Genomic DNA, 23,237 nt, shown 5'->3' with positions numbered 1-23,237 from the left:
CCAACAGATGTTCTGAGATACACAGACACACGTGTGGGTGTTAGGGGGGTGGGGGGGGTGCGGTGAGACCTTCTGGGTCTGGAACTTCTCAAAGACCTTGCCAGGACTGATGTCACTGGCCGGAGCCTCCCCCGCCCTGGGCTCAAAAGTCAAGAGCCCCGGGAGTCTCGAGACCCTTCTTGTCTGGAACCACCGTCTCCCACAGCCCTGCCTGGGGTGGGGGTGGGGGGGGGGTACGGCCTCCCTCTGTGCCCAATCCCGGCATCCCTGATGGTGGGAGAGAAGCTGAGTCAGAGAGCCCGGCCACCAGACATCTGGTCTGAGGAGCAGACGGGGACGTTGCACGTGACAACGTTGGGGCACCGTCCAACTGGGGGGTGGCTCTTTCCTAGCTGGGTGACCACAAGCAGTCCACCCCCTCCCCCCTCGCTGAGCCTCAGTCGGCTCGGACAACAAGGGCTGCCGCGCAGATTTGAAAGGAGATTCCGCACGTAGCACCCAGCGGCCGGTGCACGAGGCTCCGGGCAGGTAAACTTCCAAAGGGTCTCACCCTGGCCACCTGTGCTCTCTCATTCAGGGGTCCCCTGACAGGCTTCAGGGGGCCCGTGGACAAAAGTGCTACGTGTGAAGTCGAATCCGCGCCCGACCCTGGGAGAGTCCACAGGGTCCCAGACACTGGCCGGGTCGCTGGCCACCTCGAGGCCAGTTTCCTCAAACCCCAAGCTCCGCCCATCTCCAGGACCAAGGGCATCGGATCGGGTTACCTGTCGGTGACGGAGGGCACAGGGTGGAGGTCCTTGGTCCAGGTGACGAGTGGGGGTGGGGAGCCCTGGGCCTCGCAGTCCAGGGTCACCTCATCGCCAGCCTTGGCCGTGACTCTCAGAGGCTCATCTGCATCACGTGACCCATTCCCACGGATCCTGGGCTTAGCTGTGGGCGGAAGCACACGGGGACTGTGAGACGGACAGGAAGCCGTGGCACAGAGGCCAAAGGGGACCAGGACGGCCGCCCCAGGAAATGGAGGTGCTACCCCCACCCTGGGGGGTGCAGAAAGTGGGTGGGCTCGGCTCTAAGGAGAGAGTGGGGGTGTGGGGGTGGCCCCAGACCCCATGGCCCCCCCAGTCCCGGCCTCCACCTCTCCACCAGCACCCTCCCTCTGGAAGCTCGGCTTGCTTTGATGACCCTGACATGCTCACTCCTGCCCCAACGTCTACTCCCCTCTAGCTTCTCCTCCCCCGGCTGTCCCTTCCCCGGGGACATTCCGGCAGGTTCTGTCCTCGTCTTCTCTGTCCCCCCTTCTCCCCCAGGGGTCACCCCAGTCATTCTCAGGATATCAACCACCGGATGATGCACAACGTCCCTCTGGCCTTCTCAAACTCCGATCGGGGGTTTATACCAATCCGTGCACATCACCTCTTTCTCGTATCAAGTTCAAGGCTCCTAATGACAGAGATTACCCCGTCCCCCTCCTCCCTTATGCCCCCCTACATTTCTAGCCAGCTGCTCATACACTGATATACCAGGACATGTCTCAGCAATAATAATTAAGCTAGATGGGGCACCCGGCTGGCTCAGTCTGTTAAGCGTCTGACTGTGGTTCGGGTCACCATCTCACGGTTTGTGGGTTCAAGCCCCGCATCGGGCTCTGTGCTGACGGCTCGGAGCCTGGAGCCTGTTTCAGATTCTGTGTCTCCCTCTCTCTCTGCCCCTCCCCTGCTCATGATCTGTCTCTCTCTGTCTCACCTAAGACCTCACGCATTCCCTTATATATTCATTTAGAGAGAAAATCTCCCCCTAAAAAAAATTTTTTTTTTGTGGTATAAAAATACTGGTTGTAAGAGTATGTCTAGAAAAACTTGGCTGTGCATTTGCTCCTTCATTCCAGGTGGTTCCTGAGTGCTCAGCTCTGTGTGGATTTGGGGAAGGAGCAGCAAAGGAGACAGATCCTGCCCCCGTCCTCCCGGCATTAGGGCCCACAGGGAACACTGCTACCGAACAACTCAACACACAATTAACTATCTAATCATAGTTACAAAGGGGACATTCCAGAGAGTCTACAGCAAAGCGACTTGACTCAGTCTGAGGAGTCAGAGAGAAGATACCTGACCAATGGGAGAAGTCAGCTGGCCCAGGAGGGGGAAGGGGATTCCAAAGAAGGAACTGTTCGTTCAAAGGTCCTGAGGCAGGAAGGCCCATTTAAGAAATTGAATGGAGGCCAGAGGGTCTGGGGCACAGAGACTCGGGGACAGTGGCGGGCAAGGGGGCTGCCCAGGTGGCAGGGGTCCAGTGTAGGGCCTGTGTTTTTCCGAGGCTTGTTAACGTGATGGCTTCCCACCCTCCGCTCACAGAGGGCTGAACTGGACCCACTCTTAGAGCATGTGCACACTGCTGAGGACAGTGAGCTGGAGGAGGGCAGCTTTGGTCCATGTGCCCTTCAGATGGGAAGAATTTCGAGGCAGGGGACAAGGAAGGTCCAGGTAAGGTCAGCTCGTCCATGCCCCTGCCTCCATGCCTGCCAAGCCCCTCTCCCAGGACAGGGGGTGGCCACCACTCACTGTTGACAGAAAGCCGCATCTCCTGGCTGGAGAAGCCCACCGCGTTGGTGGCCGTGCAGACATAGGCTCCTGCATCCCGGGCAGATGGCCGGGCGATGACCAGGGTGCCATCCTTGCTCACGTTGTAGTGGGGACCCGTGGAGGCCAGGGCATTGGTTTCCTGCAGGAGAGTTGGGGGTGACGTCAGCAAAGCCCACACCGCATGGCGATTTGCATAATCCCCCCACCCCATGATGCACTGGGCCCACCCCTCTGGGTACCCTTACCATAAGAGGCTCCTCCTACCTTGGTCCAGGTGATGGCAGGGGTGGGGACCCCCGAGGCCACGCAGGGGAGGGAGGCTGGAACCCCTTCATTGGTGACATGGTGGGTGGCCACGGGCTGGATTCTAGGGGGCACTTTCCAAAACAAACCAATTTTTTAAATTGAAAACAATCCAAATATCTATCAACTGGAGGACAGAAAAACAAAATGTGGGGCGTACGTAGAAAATATTATTCATCAGTAGGGGCGCCTGGGTGGCTCAGCTGGTTGGACATCCGACTTCAGTTCAGGTCATGATCTCACAGTTGGTGGGTTTGAGCACCACATTGGGCTTGGCGCTGGCAGCCCAGAGCCTGCTTTGGATTCTCTCTCTCTCTCTCTCTCTGCCCCTCCCTCACTTGCGTGCTCTGTCTCTCAAAAATAAACATTAAAAAAAAAATCTTTAAAAAGGAGTAAAAGTCTGGGACTCCTGGGTGGCTCAGTTGGTTGAGCGTCTGACTCTCGATTTTGGCTCAGGTCATGATCCCAGGGTCATGGGATTGAGCCCCGCATCGGGCTCCAGGCTGAGTGTGGAGCCTGCTTGGGATTTTCTCTCCCACCCTCTGCCCCCGCTCCCTCGCTCCCTTGCTCCGAAATAAAAAACAAACAACATAAAAAATTAAAAATAAATAAATAAAAAGGAGTCAGAGTGTGATACATACTATAACACGGATGGACCCTGAAAACATTACGCGAAATGCAATTAACCAGACACAGAAGAACAAATGCTGTGTGATTCCACTTACACAACGTCTCTAGAACAGGCGATTTCTGAGCCACAGGGCAGAATGGTGGTTGCCAGGGGCTGGGCAAGAGGGAAATGGGGAGCTGGTGTTCAGTGGGGCAGAGGGCTTCACGTTGAGATGATGAAAAAATTCTGGGGACAGACAGTAGTGATGGCCGCCCTACGAATATGCTTAAACTGGAGGCTTTGACATGGTTAAAATGGTAAGTTTTATGTTAATTTTATCAGAATTTAAGAAACGAACAAAAAACTATTTCAACAAAAGGACACAAGGGGCATGGTGCGACGGCCACCACCTTTATGAATTCACGCCCCGGACAGAGGGCCGCCTGTGCCCGGGGCCAGCTGTGCCCTTTCTTTGCTCGGGGACTTTGGGTAAACCACTTAATCTTTTGGTACCCAGATTCCTTCATCAGCAAAACAGCTCATTAACCCCAATTCCCTGCCTGCCCACTCTCCAGGGATGGACAGATGAGAAATGGCAGAAAATAGTATTCACAGAACACAGTGAACTGGAAACAAGTGCCAAATCCATTCTGGGCGCCGTCCAGATGTGCAGGGGCGGGGAGAAACCGGGCTTGGACAAGACGGGAGGGAAGCCAGAAGCCAAGGGCTCTGCCAGTAACACCGAGACCCACCCGTTAGGGAGGAAAATGCCCTTCTAGATCCTCCCAGGTGGCCCAAGCCCGCCAGGCGATTACTACTGTTGAATTGGAAACGAAGGGAGCCAAGAGGACGAGCTTGGTCGCGTCCAGCACCAGCCCCACGGACGGACGAGGCGCCTGAGATCCTGCGGAGTTACTCGCCTCTCCGGGCCTCGGCGTAACGTCGGAACGGGGAGTCTTTTAAACCCCACGTCTCGGGTAGTTCTGAAAATTCAGCGGAACCTACACAGAACCTGGCAGAGGTGTGGCCCGGGGCACACGCCCAGGCTTTGATCACTACTACTCGTTGGGGTGACGTGGAGGCAAGACAGCGCTCTAGACCCTGCCTCCTTCTGAACTTTGGTTTTCCTCTAGAAAATGGGAACAGTGTGTTCTTCCCGCTCACTCTTGGGGGGTTTTATAAAACAAATGGGAGGAAAAAAAAAAAAGGAGGATTATTATTAACATACTTGGTAAATGACAAAATATAGCCAAACTTAGTTTAAGCCTCTCGTCTTAGGTTCCAAGGAAGGGTCGTGGGGCGCCTGGGGGGGGCTCAGTCGGTTGAGCGTCTGACTTGGGCTCGGGTCATGATCTCACGGTTCATAAGTTCGGGGGCCCCACATCTGCTGTCAGCACCGGCTCGGATCCTCTGTCTCCCCATCTCTCTCTACCCCTCCTCCACTCTCTCTCGAGCACGCTCTCTCTCTCTCTCTCTCTCTCTCAAAAATAAGCAAACATTAAAAAAAAAAAAAAAGAACGGTGGCACCTGGATGGGCGGGTAAAGGGAACAGGGACTCTCCAGCACTGTGCGTGGGAGCGTTAATTGGGTAAAATACACTAAAAGCCCTAAAAATGGGCAGTCTCTGTCAGTCAAAACTCAATTCTACATTAATGGGTTTATCCTAAGGAAGGGATGGGGCGTGTGGGCAAAGGTAGAGCGCCAACCGTCCCCCCCCCAGGGTGTTCGGGCTGGTGAGAAGGCGGACGTGAGGGGGCAGGTGAGCTGCTCCCGGCTCATCCAAACAGAGGACACGTCGTCTTCAACTGAGCCCTCTATTTATTCGCAGGATACGATCATAAGATCATAATCTATCGTCAAAACAAACACCCAGGTTGCAAGACACTAATACGCTGTGGTCCCGGTCTCGTTTTTAAACATTTCTGTGTATGTGTATATAAAGAATCCATAGATAGATGGATACAAATATAGACCTATAAAGAATTTATATATAACGTACAAGTTACTTACATACAATGTACACAAAGCTATATACAATTTATGTCACATGTAACTCATGACATATACAGTGTGTAAGCTCACATGTCGGGGAGGGGCAGACCGAGAGGGGGAGAGAATCCCAAGCAGGCTCTGGCCATCACCACGGAGCCCGACGCGGGGCTCAGTCCCACAGACTGCGAGATCACGAGCCAAAATCGAGAGTCAGACGCTCAACCGAGCCACCCGGGCGCCCCTATTTGTGCATTTTTTTTAAATAACTTTTTTTGATGTTTGTTTATTGTGGGGAGATGGAGAGACGGAGTGGCGGAGGGGCAGAGAGCGAGAGGGAGACACAGAATCCGAAGCGGGCTCCAGGCTCCGAGCGGTCAGCACCGAGCCCGATGCGGGACCCGAACCCACGAACCGTGAGATCGTGGGCCAAAGTCAGACACTCAACCGACTGAGCCACCCAGGCGCCCCGATTTTTTAAACACAGGTGTTGCAGATCAAGTTCTCCTCATGCGTCCTCCCCACCCCGTCACATCCCTCACCCCTACCCTGCACCCCAGGACTCACCCTGGACAACCAACTCCACATCCCTGTGCTGAGAGCCAGCCGTGTTGGTGAGCACACAGCTGTACCTCCCCGCGTCCTCCTGCAGCGCCCGGTCCAGGTGGAGGCTGCCATCTGCTCGGACCGAATGCCGGCTGCCAGGTGGGAGCTGGGGAGGGTGAGGAAGCCCCAGCTTGAACCGCAGCCCCACGCGGCACCCGCTGAGAGAGAGAACGCTCTGGAAACCACACTGCCCACCAGGCCAGTGGGGAGCAAGCCGGACCGAGGGGTCAGGGGTTTGGAGAACTCTCTCCCCTTCCCTGAGACTCCTCCACCCCCGCAGACCCTCGGGGCTAGGTGACCTTGACCCCGGGCACACCTCGGACCCCACTCTCCCACGACCAGCCGGACCAGTGGGCCGGGGGGAGCCTCTCCCAAGAGTACAGGGCTGGGGCCAGAGCCTTTACTGAGTAGGGGCTGGGGCTCCAAGGTAGGGACAGAGAGTAGGGACAAATTCCTGCAGGGAGAGAACAGAGCCACAGGAGCAGAACAGAGGTGTGGCCACATCAGACGTGGTCCCAGGGAGAGAAGCAGAGATAGTGGCTCCTGGTGGCTGCCCAGATCTGTCCCCATGGGGACCAGGGAGAGCTGCTCCAGAAGGGCGCCCGGGGCGACCTTCATAAAGATGTCTAACCAGTCTTTCTTTGGTGAGGGGTCCTTTTAAAACCTTTCCACCACCAGGCCTCACCACTTTCGGCATCCTTGTCCCTGTCCTGTGAGCCTGGCTGCACACATGGGACTCGGCTCTAGGAGCTGCCCCTGTGCCCTCTTGGTACCAGGCCCCCTTGGGCCGAGCAAGCTTGAGGGGGTTTCTGCTTGTGGCACTGGGCAGCCCTATGGGCACGCGCCCTTCCGGTGTGGCCACGGAGCTGAAACAGACCCCACATCTCCAGCCGCTCGCTGGCCTGGCATCGACAAGGCCCAGGGCCCTCTTTCTGCAACCCGAGCATCAGATTCTACTCAGGAAGCCTCCCTCAAGGGCACAAGGTCCCCAATATGTCTGAGGACAGGGCCCGGGAATTGAGGAAAGGGGAGGGGTAAAGAAGGAGTGGCCAGGGGCGCCTGGGTGGCTCAGTGGGCTAAGCATCTGACTTCAGCTCAGGTCATGATCTCGCTGTTCGTGACTTCGAGCCCCGCGTCGGGCTCTGTGCTGACCGCTCAGAGCCTGGAGCTGCTTCGGATTCTGTGTCTCCCTCTCCGTTCCTCCTCTGCTTGCACTCTGTCTCCCTCTCTCTCTCTCTCTCTCTCTCTCTCTCTCTCTCTCTCTCTCAAAAATAAATAAACATGTAAAAAAAATTTTTTTTAAACTGTTAAAAAGAAAAGGAGTGGCCACGAGAGGAGAAATAGAAAAAAAAATAAAGAAAACCGAATCCATATGAGTGGATAAAGCAGCTATCACGTACCCAGCTACATAGTCAGGGCGGATGTTGAACTGCACATCCGGTCAGAATGGGGGGCAGAAAGCACTGTCTCTGTGCCCCCTAAATTCCTGCCCCCCAGCCTCAGCACTAATGGAGCGTAAGATTCTCCTGTGGCTCTCGGGGGGTGGGGACCAGCAGCCACAGAAACCTTGGCAGGACTTGGGAGGGTGACGGATGGTATCAGCACATTTACCAGAGAAGTTTCTGGAAACAGGCAGGCAAGAGAGGGAGCAAGGAAGAGCACGTTCCAAACCAAGCAAATAGCAAAGTGGAGGCAGAGGGAGGAACGTGACAGTCCCCTCCGCCCCCAGGCACCACTGCGGGTGCCTGCACCCAGAGAGCTCCCTCACCGGCAGCCCGGCCTTGAGCCAGCGTCGCTCCGGGAGGGGCCTCCCCGCCAGGATGATGCAGGGCAGGGACACCGGCTGCCTCTCCAGCACCCGGACAGTGGAGGCGCTGCTTGCGATCTGCGGTGGGGCTGTGGGGAGGGGAGACGGTATGCGTCACATTAGATTCCCGCGGGTGGCCGTCGCGGGGACAGAGACCCCACTGCCCCCCGCTCCTCCCCAGGGAACCAGTGGATAGGGGATCCTCGAGGGTCAAAGGGCACACTTCCCGGGGCACATTGCCCAGGAAGCAGGGATCCAGATCTGCTCTTGGAGAGCCTGGCACGGCCACACCCGTCCCAAAGGATGGGCCGCCATAGTGAGGGGGCCTCCCTGGGGGTGCCCGGCCTCCCCACCAGATCCACCAGCGAACCGTGTCCGGTCACGACGAGCCGGGCCTCTGCCCGGACCTTCCCGAACACATTTTGAGCTTCACAGAGATACAGGGCCTGGTCTTCGGGGGCCACACCTGAGGGACGGAAAGAGGCCGGCCTGACTGCCGGGACCCGCCACCGCTCCGGCCCCCCAGGTGCAGGCAGCCCACGGCACAGCCCGGCCCTGCAGGGGTGAGGGAGGAGGGCTGGGGGGAGGCAGCCAGGCCTTGGGAGGGCATTCGTGGTCAACCCAGTGCCCGGGATCCGACCCGCGCGACAAGCCCTCAGGCCGGCCCGTTATTAAACCCAGGCGGTAGGTTTTGTCGTTGTCATGGCTGTGGGGGGCTCAGAGCAGCGGGGCGACCTGGTCAGAGGCAGGCAACCAGGACACGAGCCCGCGTCGGCCTCACCCATGGCCAATGCCAGGCATCAACGTTCTGCTCCGAGCCACCCGGCCTGGGGAGGCACTCGGCGTGTCAGAAGCCATCCTGTCTCCCCCGCCCATCCTCCCCCGGCCCCTGTCTCTTACTTTCAAAGAACAGCACTCCCGAATCAGGCTGCCCCGTCCTGCCACCCTGCCTGGGCCCCAGAGGCTGGCCATCTCCACGGCGCCAGGTGACCAGCGGGGGCGGGCGGCCCATGGCCCGGCACGCCAGGAGGGCACTCCTCCCCAGCTCCACAGTGACATCCCGGGGCAGCTCCATCAGCTGGGGCGCATCTGCAAGGAGGTGACCGGTCAGCCATGCCCGGTGGCTGAACCCCACATGCCCCTCCAGAGGACTGATCCCGCCGCCTGCCCCCCTCCCCTGGCTGGGAGGTTCCCTTTCTCCCGGCCTCGCCCTCGTGAACCTGGGGCTGACTCATCTCCAGGGCTCTAGGGCCAACCTGAGCTTGGAAGGATCCGGCCCTGAAGAGGGGCTAGGGATGAGGCAGAGGGAGCGGCCTTTGGCAGGAGGAAGCTACCGCCGCGCCTCACGCCCCTGCACGGGGTCACGGGAGCCCCGCTGTGCCTGGCCGTGCAGCGGGGCGGGGGCAACTGGCCTGCTCCTGAGGCGACACCTCCTGGGAAGCCCACCTCTGAGGGGCTGCAAATCAAGTTCCAGCCACAGGAGCCCCGCGCCTTGGAGACCCTCCCCTCCCTCGCCCTCCTCCTGGACCTCTTGCACCTGAACTTGGGCAACCATTTCCCGACCCCCAAAGAGCCCACTCTGTGGGGAGATTACGGGCCACCTTGACTCTCTTCTCCACATCTCTGTTTGCCAAAATTTTTGCAATGAGTATGTGAAACGCCACCACAAAATGAAAACATGCTTATTATTAATCAGGTGACTTTATACTTCAACATTAATCATGACCCCAGGGCAACAGTCCTCGACGAGGACTCACCTGGGTCAAACAAAACTCCAACAATACGCAAGAATCTACTTCCCCCCCCAATCTTTTGCTCCCCACGCCCCCAAGCTCATGCCCTTCCCCAGGGCCACCACTGTTAATAGCTTGTAGCGTTTCTGCTAAACTTTTTTCTAAGCGTTGTCTGACGTTTATCATCAGGAGAAAATAAGTGATTTCCCCAAACAGAAACTCGTGATCCTTTCTGCCCTTCCGTAGGCCAGGAGTGAGTCCAACTCCAGATGGGTCCAGGCCCCGTGCCCCGCAGCTAACGGGCACTGTCCTCCGGTCCCCGTCCCCAGACCCATGACCAGGAAGCCTTTTTTTTTTTTCCTTTTTTTCTTTTCTTTTTTTAGCCTGTAGCATCCAGCACCATGGAAACCCCTCCACCTCTTTGTTCTGTCCGCCTCCCTCCAGAAATCACCCCCATTTCCATCCAAATCATGACATCAAATTTCCCTCCTGGCCCAGGGATTAGGGAAGTTCCAAGGAGATATAAACACAAGTTGGAAAATTACTGCAAGGAGGACCCAACGGTCTTGGACCCAACCTCAGACGCCACCCGCACGCCTCTCTTTCTTGTTGGGCCCTGGCCAGAATCCCAGAAAGCCTCTGCTCTGGGCTTGCCTCAGACAGGGTCACTGGTCCAGCAGAGCCCTGGCCCCTGGGCAGAGGTGAGCCTCAGCTCCGGGACAGGCACTCCCAGAACCTGCCTTTGCCGGCCCCGCCCAGCCACACCTGCTTCTTGACCCCTCCCTCCTTAGTCCCCAAACAGCCCAGCTTGGTCTCCCGACTCTGGGACATTACAAAACACACTCTCGTCCCCATTCTCCTCCCAGACCTGAACTTCCCCCTGGAAAGGGACAACCGACTTACGATCATCAGCAAATGATATGCACAGAGCATAGCATCTGGAGCACCTACGAAGTGACAGGCGACGGTGCTTTTAGAAACACCAGTTTCATCAACGGCCCTAACAAGCTCCTGAAGTGGATGCCATCACAACCCTACTTTACAGATGAGGACGCTGAGGGTCAGGGAGATGAAGGAAACTGGCAAAGGGCACAGGTCCAAGCCGATGGAAGAGGCGGGATCGGAGCTTAGGTCTGGCTGCGGCTGAGGCCCAGGCTCTCACCCACCGCACCCCTGCGTCCCCCTGGGTCCTCGGGAGCAACTTGGCCGCTTGCTCCGGCCAGAGCCGCACCCGTCTCTTCTGTCCTTTCTTTGGGGTGAATCCCAAAGCAGCCAAATCCCGACTCAGATCCTGCCCGGAAAAACTCTGACTCAGCCTCGGGCACAGCCACACCCCCCTCACCCCGTTCCTCACTGGAGCCCCCAAATAAGGCAGGACCCCAGAATCCTCGTACGCCCAGGCTGGAGGTCCTTTGGTCACCTCCTCTGCACATGGGAAACTGAGGCCCGGAGCAGGGGCAGGGCCGGCCCTGAGTCCTGCAGCATGTCGGTGGGGGCTGGGCTCCCAACCCAGTGCTCTTCCCAGGGCCTCATCAGAGGCTCAGCCACCTCTGCTTCCAGGCCCCCTCCCCACAGACTCCCAGGTGACCCCTGCGGTAACCCAGGGAGGGACCGTAAACTGGCTCCCCCGACTGCCAGAGGGATGGCCCCTTCTGCCTTGGCCTCAGGCGGGCTTTGGGGCAGGAGCTGCAAATGCCCAGAGACCATTAGGCACTGCAGCCCCACCAGGCTCCCTGGAGACGCAGCGTGTGTCTGTGGGGGCGCAGTGCCGGGTGGGGAACCTAGAATACCCAGGATGAGAGCACAGCCCCACTGAAGGATGCCAGCCACTAGCCTGGGTTGGGGGGAAAGGACAGGAGGGTCTAGCCACCCTGAGGGCCACCTCCCCCTTCTCCCTGCTTCCCCTCCTCTGCAGAAGGGCTGAGGGGTTTGGTTAACTCGGCCCGGCAGGGCCACTCCCCACCTCCAGGAGGTTTTCGGGGGGAAAGGTCCCCATGGATTCTAACGGCAAAGTGACCACGGCAGAGGTGATGACTTCCCTTCCTCCTACTCGGCCACCAGGGCAGGGGGCACCGGCCTAAAGGCCCAAAGCCTGCGCTGGGCCCTTGCACTGCCTCTGCCCCAGTGGGCATCGTGGATGAACCCCTTCAGCACTTGGGGCCTCAGTTTCCCCATGCAGAAGGAGGTAACTATTTTTATTCTGGCTCCAATACCTTAAAGTTCCACGGCTCTTTATCATTGTGTGCAGACCCAGCGTTCCCCCCACCCTCGTCCCCTGTGCCATCCCCCCGCCCTAGTTCCCGTGGCTCAGAGCCCTGCAGCAAGGCTGGTGAGGATGAGCCAGCTCAGGAAGGAGAGCTCCAGTCTGTCTTGACTTTGGCCACGAGTAGGCAGAGGGTCTTAGGTCCAATGGCTACACAGCAGGGCAAGGTGGGCAACAGGAGAGGCCGGCCTCGGGCCCTGCCCTGCGTTCAGAGGGAATGCCGGGGTGTCTGTGGCTGGGGGGGGATGGGCTCCACAGCCCCCTCCCGGGCAGGGTCCTGCAACTGGGCCCGGAGCCGCAGCCCCACCAGCCAGGGCCGCAGGAGGACTCTCACGGGCCTCTTCCTCTCGTGGAAAAATATCAACAGTTATATTTTATGACCACATTGACATAAAGGCACACACTATCCAGCCTGGATTCCTTCTTATCTCTTTGTTGGTACCCATTTGCTTCCCTCTCATTTTAAAAGAAATGAAAATCAGAGCCTTATCCTGGGTCGCCGGAGGCATCGCAGACCCCGGGTCCGTGCCCGCCGTGCCCGACGGGACAGCCGCCCGGAACCCTGGCCACTCCTGCCCCGGATCCCAGCACCGCTTCTCTCCTGCTCTCCCGGGCTGGCCACGGGCCCTCTGCACCCCCCAAAGTACCTGCTCTCCCCCCCCCCCCCGCCCCGCTCATCTGCCTGGCGACCACGGGCCGGGAACAGGAAGAGGAAGGAGGGTCCTCTCATCCTGAATGAGAATCCAGCAGGCGCAGGTGACGGCTCAGAGCGGCTGTTCTCAGGGAGCAGAAAGGGCAGTGAACTTGGGGCGGGCATGGCCTGCTGCGGGGCCCCGCTCACCAGCCGTGTGACGAACCACGCCGCCTCACTGGGCCCCCGTGCGCAAGCGTGTTGAGTATTTATTCCATTCAAGCCCGGAGCGTAGCACACTGTCTCATCAAATCTCTCAAGGACCCTACGGGCAAGGCTCTGTGATTATCATCTCCTTTTCACAGATGGGGAAAGAAGGGCGCAGGGAGGTCAATAACTTGACCAAACGGGAGCCTGCACACGGACCTCGGACTCCAGTCTTCCGCGTCCAGAGGTGACGCACAGGTGCCTTGCAGGCGGGTCCACTGACATTGGCACTCGCCTCCCTCCTTCCCAAACGCCCCCAGGAAGAGAGTTCCCAGCTCAACAGCAGCAGGTGGGCACTGTGCCCAGCCGTTCCTGGCCCTGGAAGGCTCTGCCGGCCTGGCTAGGAAGGCTGGACCGCAGCTGCCATCCAGATGGGCAGGAAATTCGATTTCCCCCCGCTGCTGCTAGGCCAGCTCTCCCCAGACACACAGGCGCTGGGTCACCGTCCACCCCTTCCCTGACCTAAAGGTTGAAGGCCACCAGTGGCGCAGTGGCCGAGAAGCCTGCCTCTGGGATGCCACCCATGTCCTCCTTGACATGGCCCTAAGGCCTGTATCTGACAGGTAGAGGAAGCGGACCAAGGAAATAAGGCAGTGCTGCAAAGAAATCAGACAGGAAACAAAGGATGACTCTTGGAAACAATGCCAAGGGCAGCCCTGCCTGGAGCGCCCTCTCTGCTCCCCCGGAACCTACTGACTGTTAACAATGACAGTGGCATTGATCAGAACCCACCAGCCCCCAGGCCTTTCGTATCTCTCACTCGTACAGCATCCCGGAGCCTGGGGCTGGCGGTGACCCCACAGCAGGTAGCAGATTCCCGGGCACCCCTCACCCCCTGCTCTGTCTCACTCCCTGGCTCGCTTCTCTTGCCGTGGGGAGATCTGCACATGCTGTTCCCTTTACCTGGGACACTGTTCCCCAGCTCACCACCTGACTGATTGCTTCTGGGTTCATCTCAGGCACCACCTCCTCCAAGAAGCCTTCCCAGCCCCCACCGTCCGTTGGACCCCTTCTCTGGGCACCAACAGCTCCCCGTGGATACCACCTGCAAAAGTTCGGTGTATTGTCTGTCTGACATCTGGGACCTTGACACCAAGAGCCCGAGTCTCGCCTGCCATTGTGTCCCCAGCACAGGGCCCGGCCACCTGGTGACCATGTGCTACAGGAATGAATGATGGAACAAACAAATGAAGGCCAAGAGTGCCCTGAGCCTGGGAGGATCCAACCCTGGGATGAGACTGTCCTCCTCAGGGCCAGAACCTCCTACTCACAGGGCTTACTCTCCCCCCCAGAGCCCCCCACCATCCTTGGAGAGCCCCTTGGGCATCCCACCCAGCCTAGACAAGCACATCCCCGATTCTCTGTGCTTCCCCAGAATTCCTAGCACCTGGCTTTCCCACTGTGGCCACAGTGAACCCCTCAAAGCCCAGTCCATCCCGGCTCAGCATGCCAAGGAGCGGTGCCCACAACTTCAAGCAATCCCCAGGACTCAGGGTCCGGGCCTGGAACTGAGACATCACGGCAGTCACAGCCAAGGCCATGCACCAGCCACAGGAGAATACAGACTCCCCATCTGTAAAAAGGCGATAATCAGGCATCTGTTTATCAAGCACTCAAGATGGGCCAGATTCTGTGCTAAGCTTTATATGCCTGATTTCACTTGGACGCTCACAGCAACCCTCATGGCATGGTCAGCCCTGTTTTACAGAGGGGGAAACTGAGGGTCAATGACTCGACCAAAGCACATAGGTGGCAAGACGTGACGGAGACGAGACGGGACTTCAGGTCTCAGGAATGACAACGCCCGAACTTGACCCAGACTGTCTCTGTGGCAGGCAGCCTCCAAGACGGTCCCAGTGACCCCTGCCTCCCGGTATCTGCACACTTGAGCAGCCCCTCCCACCCACCGCGCACAAGGGTTGGTTGGTGTGACCAACAGAATACAGTAGAAGTGACTCTATGTCACTTCCACGACTGTGGCTGGTTATAAAGACTTCAGGGCGCCTGGGCGACTCAGCCGGTTAAGCGTCCGACTCTTGACTTTGGCTCAGGTCACGATCTCACAGTTTCATGAGTCTGAGCTCCACATCGGGCTCTGCACCGACAGTGCGGGGCCTGCTTAGGATTCTCTCTCTCTCTCTCTCCCTCTCTCTTTGCCCCTCCCCTGCTTGCAAGTTCTTTCAAAATAAATACACTCAAAAATAATTATAATAAATAAAACACTTAAAAAAATTTTTTTAAAGACTGCAGCTTCCTGGTTGGATTCCCTCCCTCCCTTTCTCTCACTCTCCCTCTCTCTCTCTTTCTCTCTCTCTCTCTCCCCCTCCCTCAGCTACCTCACTCATGAGAATCCATGTCAGGAGAAGCCTTCTAGACAAGCCCACATGGAGAACGAACTGAGGCCTCCTGCCAACAGCCGCATGAGTGAATTCAGACTGGGTTCTCCCGCCCCGGTCAAGCCTTCAGATGAAGCAGCCCCAGCTGAAGCATTAACGGCAAGCCCACGAGAGACCCTGAGCCACGGCCACCAGCCAAGCCACTCCCAAATCCTGACCCTCCAGAACGGCAAGATAATAAATGCTTACTGTTTAAGCCATGAAGTTTGGGGGCAATTTGTTATACAACGAGAGGCACTGTGTCCTCGGTCCCATGTGCTCTGGATCCACGTGATCCTAATTCCACACTGGCGTTCTACACGGTAGAGTTCCCTCCTCCCCGCTCAGAGGCTCGGCAAAGGGGGAGGGGCAGGTGGGGGCCAGCTGCAATACTCACATCCAACCTCCAGCCGGATTTCTGCAGAGGCATCGCCCATCTCGTTGACAGCTCGGCAGGTGTAGACGCCAGCATCCCTCTCCCGAGTTGCCGGGATCCGCAGCGTCCCAGAGCTGGAGCCCTCGGGGCCCAGAATCATTTCAAGACCCCCTGGACCAAAGAAGGGAGAGCATATCTAATGGGGACAGAGTCTCAGTTTTCTAAGACGAACAGAGTTCTGGGAGTGGATGTTGGTGACGGGCATACAACGACACGCGTATAATTACAACTACCGAACCGCACCCCCAGCAAGGGTTAAGATGTCAAGTTCGTTATTTGTACGTTACAACCATTAAAGGCAAATTTTTTAAGTTGAAAAAAGCCTCCAGCCCTGCGGGGGGGCTTCCCTGAGCTCCTCCGTTGACCTCTGTAGAGGCCCAGCCTGTCCCCCTGCATTCAATGGGCTGAGCACCAACAAACTCCTTGCCTGGGTCTCCCCGCTGGGTCCCCATCCTCCACCCCAGGTCTAGAGCGACTGAGGTCTGGATCAGCTCTGGGGGCGCCCAGGGTCGCCCTGGGATGACCACACCCCACCCACGGCTGCCTCTCTGAGGCCTCATCCCGGGCAGGCCTCCCGAAACCCACCCCGAGGCCTCCCTCGTTTCTCCTGACTGTTGTCTGCACCCAGGCTCCTGACGGCTCCCCTGATTCTGCCCTACGTTCTAAATTCTATTTTCATTTTTCATTTTTACTGCGGTAAAATGCACATAAAACAAACAACTGCACCATCTCCAGCGTTCAGAGTGTCCGATTCAGTGGCGTTAAGTACGTTCACATTATTGTGTATCTGTCTCCAGAACTTTCTTGAACTTTCTCGTCGTCCCAAACCGAAACTCCGCCCTCAGTAAACAGTGGCTCCCCATCCCCCCACCCCATTTTTCATTTCTTCAAATGAAAAAGATTTTTACTTGTGGCAAAAAAAAAAAAACACAACAAAATTGGGGGCGCCTGGGTGGCTCAGTCAGTTAAGCGTCCGACTTTTGATTTTGGATCGGGTCATGATCTCACGGTTCCTGAGTTCGGGCCCCGCGTCGGGCTCTGTGCTGACAGTGCAGACCCTGCTTGGGATGCTCTCTCTCCCCTTCTCTCTCTGCCCCTCCCCCACGCTCTTGCTCTCTCTTTCTTAACAATAAACTTAAAAACATTTTTTAAGGAACAACAAAATTTACCACCTTCACCATTTCCAAGAGCGCAGTTCTACAGTATTAACTATATTTACATTGTCGTACAACTGGAATTCCACTTCTTCTTAAGGCTGAATAATATTCCATCAAGAGATGCCCTCCTAAAGAGGGCTGGCCGGGCTCTCGGCCAGAACATGAGACGCGAGCACTGAATGAGGAGTCCCGACACCCCTGGCACCCACCAGGGGTGGCCTTGGACAAGTTCAAGTTCGAAGCTACTTCTGCCTGCCAGGACTCTGAGCTAATACCTCAGGTGCGTCCAGGTGGAAGAGGGCAATATGACTGAGAGGCTGACCCTTGAGAAGGAGCTAGTGTTCTGCTCCTGGCAAGACTGAGGCAGCAGCCCCAGGCCGGCGGCCCCTGCTGAAGGCTCGAGAACACCCCCGTTGGCCAAACTCTAGCCCAGCGTCTGGCACCAGGAAGACCCTCCGTGCCCATTAACTCAAAAGAGCCTCAGACAACTCTGGTCCTACGGCTCCCCATTTCTCGGGTAACTGTATCACTGTCACCATCTAAGGACACCGAGCCCAGCCCAGGTGCCAGGCTGGTCCTAAACACTATACACTGAATCCTTGCACAACCAACCTGTCTGATCTCCCCCCATTTTCCAGATAAGGAAGCAGGCTCGGAGATGCCAAGTCACCTGCCCCTTTTTCACCCAGGGAGCCAGAATTCAAACCTGAGTCCACTCTCGTTTTGTTTCTTTTTTTTATGTTGTATTTATTTTTGAGAGACAGAGAGAGAGCAAGCCGGGGGAGGGACAGAGAGAAAGAGAGAGAGAGAGGGAGACCCAGAATCCGAAGCAGGCTCCAGGCTCCGAGCTGTCAGCACAGAGCCCGACGCGGGGCTCGAACCCATGAACCGCGAGTTCATGACCTGAGCCGAAGCAGGACGCTGAATCGACTGAGCCACCCGGGCGCCCCAATGAATCTACTCTAAATCCTGTTGCTGACCACTGAGCCGTGCGGATGCTGGGCTGGGTGGGGGGAGGGGTGCCCCCCTGACTGTTCTGGAAAGCTGATCCTCCGGGGCCCCCGCGGGACAGTTCCACAGACCCCTCTCGTACCTCGGTACCAGACGACCCGGGGTGGGGGCACCCCAGACACCTCACACACCAGCACGGCCTCCTCCCCGACAGCAGCCAGCACCACGGCATTTACGGCAGAGACCGACGGCGGATCTGTGTGGGAACAGATGGGGAACTTGGGAGCAACCCACAGACCCCCTAGGGCGACAGGGCGGCTTTTCACAGTTTGGGGGGGTGGTGCAGCGAGGAGAGAGAAGGACCTGGCCTCCCTGCCTCCTCCCCATCCCCCACCATCCGTCACCCCAGAAAGGTTTCTGACCCAGGATCTCAAATCAAAGCCAGTCCCGCCTGGAGCCACCCCACCCCTCAACACACATCGTTTCTTATTGAACTTGCCATCAAAGTGGAAACCCTACAAGGTCCTGAAATGCCCTAGGTGGGCTGCCCAGTCCTCCCTGAAGTCCCCCTCAATTCACTCCACACCAGCCTTCTCGCAGCCCCTTGAGCACCCCAGACTCCTGCCGACCTCAGGGCCTTTGCCTCACCGGGTCCCCGGGCTGGGAACACTGCTCCTATTCCCTTCTCTGGTAAGCATCACCTCCTCACCGAGGCCTTGGCCGGTCCCGTGTGTAACAGCCATCTCCCCCTCGCCCCAGCCGCCTATCACCCGGCGCTGGGATCCCCCTCGAGTACCGTTAGCTGCCCGCATGCTTCTTTTGTGCCTGGGCAGGGAGCGTGCGTTCAGTGCTGTATCCCCAGCTCAGTGAGTATGTATGGACGGGAAGGAGGGAGGGAGAGAGGGGGAGAGGCCCAGGTACCTGTATAATAGAGGGTGACCGTCTCCTCGTCTGTGCCAACCTCATTAGCGGCCCGGCAGCTGTAATTCCCAGCATCCTCTGGGGCCACTCCCTGAATGATCAGGGTTCCCTGGGCATCCACACGGATTCTGGAGTCACGCCATAAAATAACATGCTCAACGGGAGGGGGCTGATTAGGTGGGGTCACACAAAGATTAGGTGGGGATGACACAAAGTCACCCTCAATAACAAACGAATTAATCCCATCACTAGCGACCGCCATTTCCTACTGACTGCTTGCTCTGTGGCTGGCGGTGCGCCCAGCACTTTACATAGATTGTCCTTTTTCATTCGTGAGGCTCAGAGAGGTAAAGCGACTCGCCCGAGGTCACACAGCCTGAATGGCAGAGGCAGGATTCGAGCACAGGTCTGGTGGATTCTGGAACTACGGCTCTTGACCCCCCCGGGCTCATACTGAGGCATCGCTATGTTTTCAAAGCGATCTCGCTGCCGAGTCTCAAATGATCCCAGGAAGAAGGCAGGGCGAATGCTACCCTCTCTTCCCAACCCCACTTAGAGGGAAGAAGATGGGGGCCCAGAGAGGTCCCCTGGGACCTCTAGTCCCAGAGTCCCTCGTCCTGGGGCCCTTACCTGCTGTCCTCTTGCAGAGCATGACCCTCACGGCTCCAGGAGATGTGGGGTGCGGGGTACCCCGAAGCTGAGCAGCGAATTCTCACCTCCACACCCTGGGAGAAGTACTGGGACCGGGTGTGGATGCTGACCTGGGGAGCCTCTGCAGTTCAAAGAGTGGACAGGTGGTCAAGAGTCTGTCTGGGCAGCCGTGCTGTCCCAGGTGCCTCCACTCCATCCCCGAAGTCACAGATGGGCCAGACGTAGGAAGCAAAGGCCCCCCAAGGGCCCGAATCCCAGGGAGTGGCTTTCCTGGGAGCTGGGGTTGACCAGATAGCCGCCCAGGCCACACGGGGAGGATTTTCCAAAGCTCTCCCTGGGGTTCTGGTCTGGGCTGAGCATCCTGGAGAGGGTTAGGGTGATAGGCAGATGCCAGGGCTGGGGGCAACGCCCATCTCCAGTGACCTTGAGGGGACGCCAAAGCCTGCCCAAGTACTGGCCCCAGACTTAGGTTCTGTTCACGGTACAACGGGCTTGTCAGACTCGAACAGACCTCACCAGGCCAACTCATCCGGAATAGGCAAGCAGGCCCCTCCCATGCCGGTGGCAGTCTCAACACACTCCAGTCAGGAGTGGCTGGGACAAGAGAGGGCAGTTTTTCCAACATGCTCACTTTTACACTTGGGCAAACAGCATCCCAGAGAGAAGGATCTGGCTAAACCCTGGGTGGACCCGAGGCTATATCCGGGTCCTAAAACTCCAGGACGGGTGCTCTTTCCGCTGCCCACCCCCCCTGCCCCATCTGGCCAGGGCCACCCATTCCCTGCCATGCGCTTCTGATCTCTGGACTTCCGGAAGTTTCCCGTAGCCCACTCCTCCCCCACATATGGCAATGGAGCTGACCCACGGCACGGGAGGTAAACAGGACACGACGAAACTGGCTTGGTCTACAGCAGTAGAGATTGAGGTTAGCTACCAGGATGAACTTTCCACGGCGAGAACTGCTACACATAGGCTAGGAGGCTACACAATCTTTATTCTCTGAAAACCCGGAAGACCCTAACGGGGCTGGCGCTGCCTGCTGGGGGTGGTGTCTGGGCAGAGGCGTGGATCGACGGGCTCTGGGGATAAGCACGAGGTAGTGAGGGGCGCCCGGGGGGCTCAGTCGGTTGAGCGTCCGACTCCGTCTCAGGTCATGATCTCACCGTTCGTGGGTTCAAGCCCCACACTGGGCTCTGTGCTGTCAGCCCAGAGCCTGCTTCGGAGCCTCTGTCCCCCTCCCCGCCTCTGCCCCGCCCGCTCGCGCCCTCTCTCTCAAAAATAAATAAAAACTTTGTTTTAAATCGTTTGTTAAAAAGCACCAGGTAGGGTGCTGAATCAGGAGGACACATCGCAGAGGCAGGAAGAGCCTCACCTCGCACCAGGAGCCACACGGACGCCCTTGTGACCCCGTTGGCGTTGCTGGCCATGCACTGGTACCGTCCGCCGTCGCTGGGGATGATGCCGCTGACCTCCAGGGACAGGTCGGCCAGCTGGGCGACTCTGCCCGTCGAGGCCGGCAGGACCCGCCAGTCCCGGATCCACGTCAGGTTGTAGGGGACCTCACTCAGGACCTGGCAGGACAGGATGGCTGTCTCCCCCGGGGACACGGTCACGTTGGGGGCAGGAACCAGCTGCGGTGGGGGGTCTGAACGGATAAAAACAGAGGAGACTCTGAGAGGCTGACGCAGAGAAAGGACCATCCTGCCGGCCCCCGGGGGTGCCCTGACTCCAGAGCCCGGCACCATATCCTTCAGGACGCGTGGGCCAGCAGAGGAGCCAAGTATCACGTGCTCGCCATCCCTGGGGACGGCACCACCCCAGGGAGGGCCCGGCCCGCCCCCCGCTTCCCCCCCCCCCCCAGCATCACACACCCGGCGAGGGCTGCGTGGGGCGTGCGTGCCTTCCACACGACGGCCAAGTGCAACATGTAACAAGCTCTACACCCTGTGAGCCAGTAATCCCACCCTGGGGAACAGAGCCTTGGAAATAACTCTCAAGAGGGAAAGAGTGATGAGTACAGAGCTATTCTCTGTACAAATAGCAGGGGCATCGTAACAGCCAAAATATACAACCGAGGCCACTGCCCAAGAGGAGGGAAGAGCTAAGAGAACCACTCTCTTGATAGGAAAAGGGGAGAAGTGACAAGATCAGAGACTTGTCTAACCGGGGATGTGGGCCCAAGAACCTGCAGGAAAAAAGCCGGGTCCACACAAGCTACACGTGCCAGTGACCTGATGTCACAAAGAGCCTGTGAACGCCACAGTCCTGAAAAATGATATTGTAGAAACCAGCCAGAAAAAATACCTGGGGGCCAATGAGAAAATCCGACTATGGCCAAATTAAACACCATTAAGGTATTACTGTTCATTTTATTAGGTGTGATCGTAGAATCTTTATTATATGGGAAAATCTACTTTAAAAAAAAAGAGAGTGATAAATACTGAAATGTCAGCATGCCTACAATTTAGTTTAAAATGGTTTAGCCAAGGGGCGTCTGGGTGGCTCTGTCGGCTAAGCATCCGACTCTTGATTTTGGCTCGGGTCATGATCTCATGGTTCACGCGTCAGGTTCCGTGCTGAGCGTGCAGCCTGCTTAAGAGTGTCTGTCTCTCTCTCTCTCGCTCTCTCTCTCTCTCTGTCTCCACCCTCCCCCACTCACACTCTCTCTCTCTCTCTCTCTCAAAATAAATACACGTTAAAAAAAGAGTTCAGCCAAAGAGCAAGAAAGCAAATATGGCCAAATTTGAGCGATTATTAAGTTTAAGGAATGGGTGTGCAAGTTTCCTTATACTCTTTCCCTTTTCCTGTCCTCATCGTTTATAAAAAGTAAAACCACTAATTCATGCCACAGAAGCATGTTTGCAGACACGTTATATTGTTAGATGATAAAAAACCAGGTTGTCACATGCATACGTCCGTATAATATATATAACACTATCCCAGTTTTCTTAAAACGCACACACAGATAAAGGTCTAAGAGGGAGTAAATCAAAATGTTACGGAGGTCGTCTCTAGAATGAGACTGCAGGTTATCCAGATCGAAGCATAGCAAGTCTGTGGGATTAGAGGCTGCAGACTGGCTAATCTTTCCATGTTCCTTGGGCTTTTAAGGCAGTTTAGAGTCCTGATTTAAAAACACAAAGCCAATGTCATTTTGAGATGGTCCGTGTCATCAGCAACCTTCCTGAGCCGGTTGGGGCCATCCCGGCAGGGACCTGGAGGCATTAAGGGAGGGGGACTTCCAGATGGGCAGTGGCCCCCGAAAGGGCCTGGGGGAGGAGGGCATGACCCTGGCTGCGTTTCTCAGCCTCCTTCCCGTCTAAGATCCACAGGCTGTTCCTGGGTGACCGCCCAAATGGGGTGCCAGGTGGCAGTGTGGGCAGCAGGGCCTGGGTGACGGCAGCTGGCTGGCACGCTCCCCCACAGATGGAGACACCCTGGGGATAAAACCCTAGAGGGAAAAATCCGGAGGGGGTGGGGAGGGGAGACGGGGATGGGCCGGAAAGGACAGACCTGTGACAAGAATCTGGGCCTTTGCTCGTCCGGTCCCAGCCCGGCTGACCGCCGTGCACTCATACGTCCCTTCCTCGGTCTTAGAAGCCCGTGGGATCTCCCAGCTGCTGTTTCCCGACACCCTGTGAACACAGAGCAGCTGGAGACACACAATAACGCTGACCCCCGCCAGGGCCCCCTAGCCTTGTCCCGCCCCGGAACCCTGCCCAGAGGGGACAAATCCTCTTGGAGGCTTGGTAAGGAGGGGCAAGGCAGCCGAGGACGTGCCAACTCTACAACATGCTGGGTGACTCTGAGCGAGTCCCTTTCCCTCTCTGAGCTCTGGGCTTTCATCCACGACGGGGAGCGTCTCGGAGGGTCCTTCCCACCCTGACCCCACGGGACCGGGGCCCTGCACGGGAATGTTCCGGAAGCTCAGCAAGCCCACAGCTCCTCCGCAGGGTGACGA

General features: G+C 57.5%; 1 protein-coding gene across 1 annotated transcript in view; it reads right to left on the bottom strand.

Moving 5' to 3' along the window:
- The window catches only part of HMCN2 (hemicentin 2), a 143,965-nt gene that overhangs the window by 82,964 nt on the left and 37,764 nt on the right, over positions 1 to 23,237 (bottom strand). The window contains 13 exon segments of the mRNA XM_042963505.1: positions 765 to 930; positions 2,556 to 2,715; positions 2,841 to 2,953; positions 6,046 to 6,190; positions 7,853 to 7,980; positions 8,262 to 8,357; positions 8,792 to 8,980; positions 15,558 to 15,707; positions 17,847 to 17,960; positions 18,626 to 18,753; positions 19,256 to 19,397; positions 20,649 to 20,921; positions 22,790 to 22,911. Of these exon segments, the coding sequence (XP_042819439.1) occupies positions 765 to 930; positions 2,556 to 2,715; positions 2,841 to 2,953; positions 6,046 to 6,190; positions 7,853 to 7,980; positions 8,262 to 8,357; positions 8,792 to 8,980; positions 15,558 to 15,707; positions 17,847 to 17,960; positions 18,626 to 18,753; positions 19,256 to 19,397; positions 20,649 to 20,921; positions 22,790 to 22,911 (1,926 nt within the window).

The sequence above is a fragment of the Panthera tigris genome, chromosome D4 (assembly GCF_018350195.1).
Source record: "Panthera tigris isolate Pti1 chromosome D4, P.tigris_Pti1_mat1.1, whole genome shotgun sequence".
Classification (NCBI taxonomy): Eukaryota; Metazoa; Chordata; class Mammalia; order Carnivora; family Felidae; genus Panthera; species Panthera tigris.
This window is presented reverse-complemented; position numbering and strand designations above follow the sequence as displayed.